At 40.7% G+C, this 3873-nt stretch overlaps 1 protein-coding gene across 1 annotated transcript; it reads left to right on the top strand.

Annotated features, from left to right (window-relative positions):
* The first annotated feature begins 2464 nt into the window (after nt 1–2464).
* LOC119517176 (olfactory receptor 2AE1) lies at nt 2465–3415 on the top strand. The gene has a single exon (XM_037813749.1). It carries the CDS (start codon nt 2465–2467, stop codon nt 3413–3415), a length of 951 nt encoding a protein of 316 aa, XP_037669677.1.
* The last annotated feature ends 458 nt before the right edge of the window (nt 3416–3873 follow it).

The following is a 3873-nucleotide window of genomic DNA, read 5'->3' as shown; positions in this document are numbered from 1 at the left end:
CAAATCTGGGAAGTTGGCAGACATTATTTCTTCAGATATTCTTTCTGCCACCCCCCTCATTTCTTTCCTCAACATGCATTATACATATGTTCCCATGCTTGATGATGCCCCTATGTCTCTTGGGTGTTCATTTTTCTTCATTTTAAAAAATTTTTGCTCCTCACTGGATAATTTCAATAGACTTATCTTAAAGTTTGCTGATTCTTTATTCTTTCTCCTTAAATATACTGTTGAAACCCTTTAGTGAATTTTTCATTTCAGTTATTGTAGTGTTCAGCTCGAGAATTTCTGTTTTGTTCCCTTGTATGATTTCTCTATGTTGAAGCTATTTGTTGAGACATTGTCTTCCTGGTTTCTTTAGCTCTTTTTTCTATGGTTTCCTTTAGATCTTTGAATATATTTAAGACAGTGGATTTAAAGTCCTTTTCTGGTAAGTCTACTGTCAGTGCTTCTTCAGGGACAGCTTCTTTTATTTTTCCCTTGAATGGAACATACTTACTTGACTTTTTTCCATGTTTTGTAATATTTTTTTTTTGCTGAAATCTGTACATTTTGATTATTTAAGTGTGATTACTCTGGAAATCAGATTCTTCCTATCCTCAGCATTTGTTTTTGTTACTTGTGTTCATTGTAGTTGTTTGTTTGTTTAATGACTTTCCTGAACTATTTTTGTAAAGTCTGTATTCTTTGTTGTATGTGGTCTCTGAAGTCTCTGTTCTCTGTTCCTTTAGCTTGTGGTCAGCTAAGGTTTTGACAGAGATTTCCTCGAAAGCATGGAGCCAAAAGAAAAAAAACCCAAAAGTTTCCCAGTGTTAGCAGATTGACTTTGCATTGGGCATTCCTTCAGTGCTTAGCCAGACCATTTACAACTCTGTCTTAACCTTCAATCCCTGCTTATGTTGAACCAAAATATCAGCCAGAGGTAAAAGGTTAGGGTCTTCTCAAGTCTTGTCAGAGCATGAGTCTTCTCTGGGCATGAACATAGCTTTCTAAACTCTCTGAAATTATACTCCAAAGCATGTCAATGTCTTAATTCTTCAAAGAATTCTAAAGAATTAAGGCTTTTGGCATATGTATTGTTTGCCTCAAATTTACTCTTTTGCCTCAAGCAGAAATAGGCTGCTCCCTTGTCTTTCAGTGTTAGAGGAATGCCTCCTGAGTGGACACTTTTCTGTCCTGAGAGAGTTCCAAGTTGGGTGTCAGTACTTCAGGTAGTCCTCAGACTGGTCAAAAGACACAAGTGCAATTCTTTGGGCACAAGATCTGGTCTGCTCCCTCCAGAACCAGATCCAGGATCCCACACTGTGAACATGGCCTGCAGTCTTCAAGACTGCCACTGAGCCAGGGGAGTAGGTTTGGGCAAGGGCAAATGAAAATGCCACAAAGTTCACCTACCATTTTTAAGTTGCCTCTTTCTTGACTCCATGTTTGCTTTATTGCTATAAATCTTTGGCCATTTTCCAGAGTTCTGACAAAGTTGATTCTGACAGGTTTTGCTCATTTCTTTTTCAGTGTTTCTATGCAGGAACAGACTTGCGAGCTACCTACACTTCTAGTTTTGCTGAAGTCAAGCACTTCAGAACTCCCTTTTTTCTTTACCTGTATGTTGCTGGGTCATGGGGGATATTTTTAGGAGACTCAGAAGGCAGAATGGATGCACCCATTTTGTACTTTGCACACATTGTTAATGATATGCTGACTCTACTCACTGGTATGAAATGGCAGCTGGATCTTCAACTGCTTTTCGTTTCTCTGTATCATCCTTTACCTTCTCTGACTTCTGGGCCAGTAACGTGTGTTTAGCTCCTCTAAGAGAAGCCCAAGCTTCTTTAAGAAACCTTCACCACAACTCTAGATTCAACAAAAACTAACATAGGTTTCAGTCTGACCTCATGGGGTTAAAGCTCATGCTCGCTGGTTCTAGCCTGCTCTTGATCTGTTCCACTTTATATCCATCTTCCCTTTCTGACTGCTTGACCTGTGGACTTCAAGTTCCAGCATCAGACACAAAGACAGCAGTTTTACAGAGACTGTTTAATCACATCCCACAATTGTGTGTAAGGCCAAATTCCCACAACAAAACCCACTATACATATTTATACACATACATAAATATTTATATGTATATGTGTATGTATATGTAAAAATCTTCTAGTGATTCAGCTTCTCTGCTTAAACCATAACTGATAAACTAAGCAAAAGAAAAAAAGGTTTAGCACTTAATAGAGTCTAGATATTCTGGAACACTGGAATCATGTGTATGAAGAAAGATTTTTAAGTTCTCCCTTTTTTAAAGAGGCTATTTCAATAATTAATGCTATTGAATTATTAGAAATATTCAAAACTTCTCACAAATTCTTTCTTAGATCAAAGAATGCTTATTGTAATGTATGGTGAGCCTCAGTATTTCTGATATCACAGTCCTTCTCCACTTCTTGTTTCCCCAGGGGCTGAGAAAGGGGAAATGTGGCAGGGGAATCAGACATCCCTGGCAGACTTCATCCTTGACGGGCTCTTTGATGACTCCCTCACCCACGTTTTTCTTTTCTCCTTGACCATGGTAGTCTTCCTCATCGCAGTGAGCAGCAACACTCTCACCATTCTCCTCATCTCTGTTGATCCTCGGCTTCACACACCAATGTATTTCCTGCTAAGCCAGCTCTCCCTCCTGGATCTCATGCTTATCTCCACAACCATCCCCAAGATGGCCACCAACTACCTATCTGGCAGGAAATCCATCTCCTTCATGGGCTGTGCAGCCCAGCACTTCCTCTATTTGTCTGTGGGTGGTGCTGAGTGTTTTCTCCTAGCCTTCATGTCCTACGACCGCTATGTTGCCATCTGTCATCCCCTGCGTTATACTGTCCTCATGAATAGAAAGGTGGGATTGACGATGGTTGTCATGTCATGGCAGGGAGCATTCATTAACTCCCTAATTCACACGGTGATTTTGATGCACTCCCCTTTCTGTGAGCCTCGGAAAATTCACCACTTCTACTGTGAATTTCCTGCAGTTGTCAGGTTGGTATGTGAAGACATCACTGTTTATGAGTTTACACTGTACATCAGCACCATCCTAATGCTCCTTTTCCCCATCTCCCTGGTTTCTACATCCTATGCCTTCATCCTCCACAGTGTCATTCATATGCGTTCAGCTGGGAGTAAAAGAAATGCCTTTGCCACTTGCAGCTCTCACCTCACTGCGGTTTCCCTCTTGTATGGTGCCTGCATCATCACATATATGAGGCCCAGGTCCCAGCGCACTCCAATGCAAGACAAAGTGGTTTCCATGTTCTACAGCATCATTATACCCACACTGAATCCTCTCATTTATACTCTCCGTAATAAGGATATAGCTAAGGCTCTGAGAAGAGTGCTGGGAAGAGATATTGCCAACCAAAGGCTGAAATTGTAGTTGCCCTGAAGATAGAATGGAATGCAATGACCTCCTTAAATTGATCTGGAAAAGCTTTACGATTCCAGACCGCTGGACAGATCCTTCAAGGGTCCAGATCCTTGATGCTCCTTGACTACTGAAAAAGTACAAAGTATAAGCAGGGCACTTGTTTAGAATGAAGTGGTTTACATACAATTTCACTACTCCAACTTGGTCTTAGGTTTCCAAGAACTGCGTAAGCCTGTAGAGCATTGGGCAAAGCTTTAAAAATGCCTTTAAAAAGAAGACATATAAAGGCCAGTGGCATTTTGAGCAAGATATCAAGATAAAGGTGAAGGGCTCTTTCTCATTATTTTCATTGGTAAAAACATAGATAAAATGTGTCTGTACTGATGCAATGGACAGCAGCAAAAAGGACTGACCTGCAGGGCACTCATCTCTGCCTCAACAGTCTCAGAATTTGCTCTTGCTGTAGG

This window comes from Choloepus didactylus, chromosome 21, assembly GCF_015220235.1.
Source record: "Choloepus didactylus isolate mChoDid1 chromosome 21, mChoDid1.pri, whole genome shotgun sequence".
NCBI classification, from domain to species: Eukaryota; Metazoa; Chordata; class Mammalia; order Pilosa; family Megalonychidae; genus Choloepus; species Choloepus didactylus.
Note: the sequence above shows the minus strand (reverse complement) of the source record. Positions and strands in the feature narration are given on the sequence as shown.

Coding starts and splice junctions, on each gene's coding strand:
- LOC119517176 (XM_037813749.1), top strand. CDS start 2,465: ATGTGGCAGGGGAATCAGACATCCCTGGCAGACTTCATCCTTGACGGG.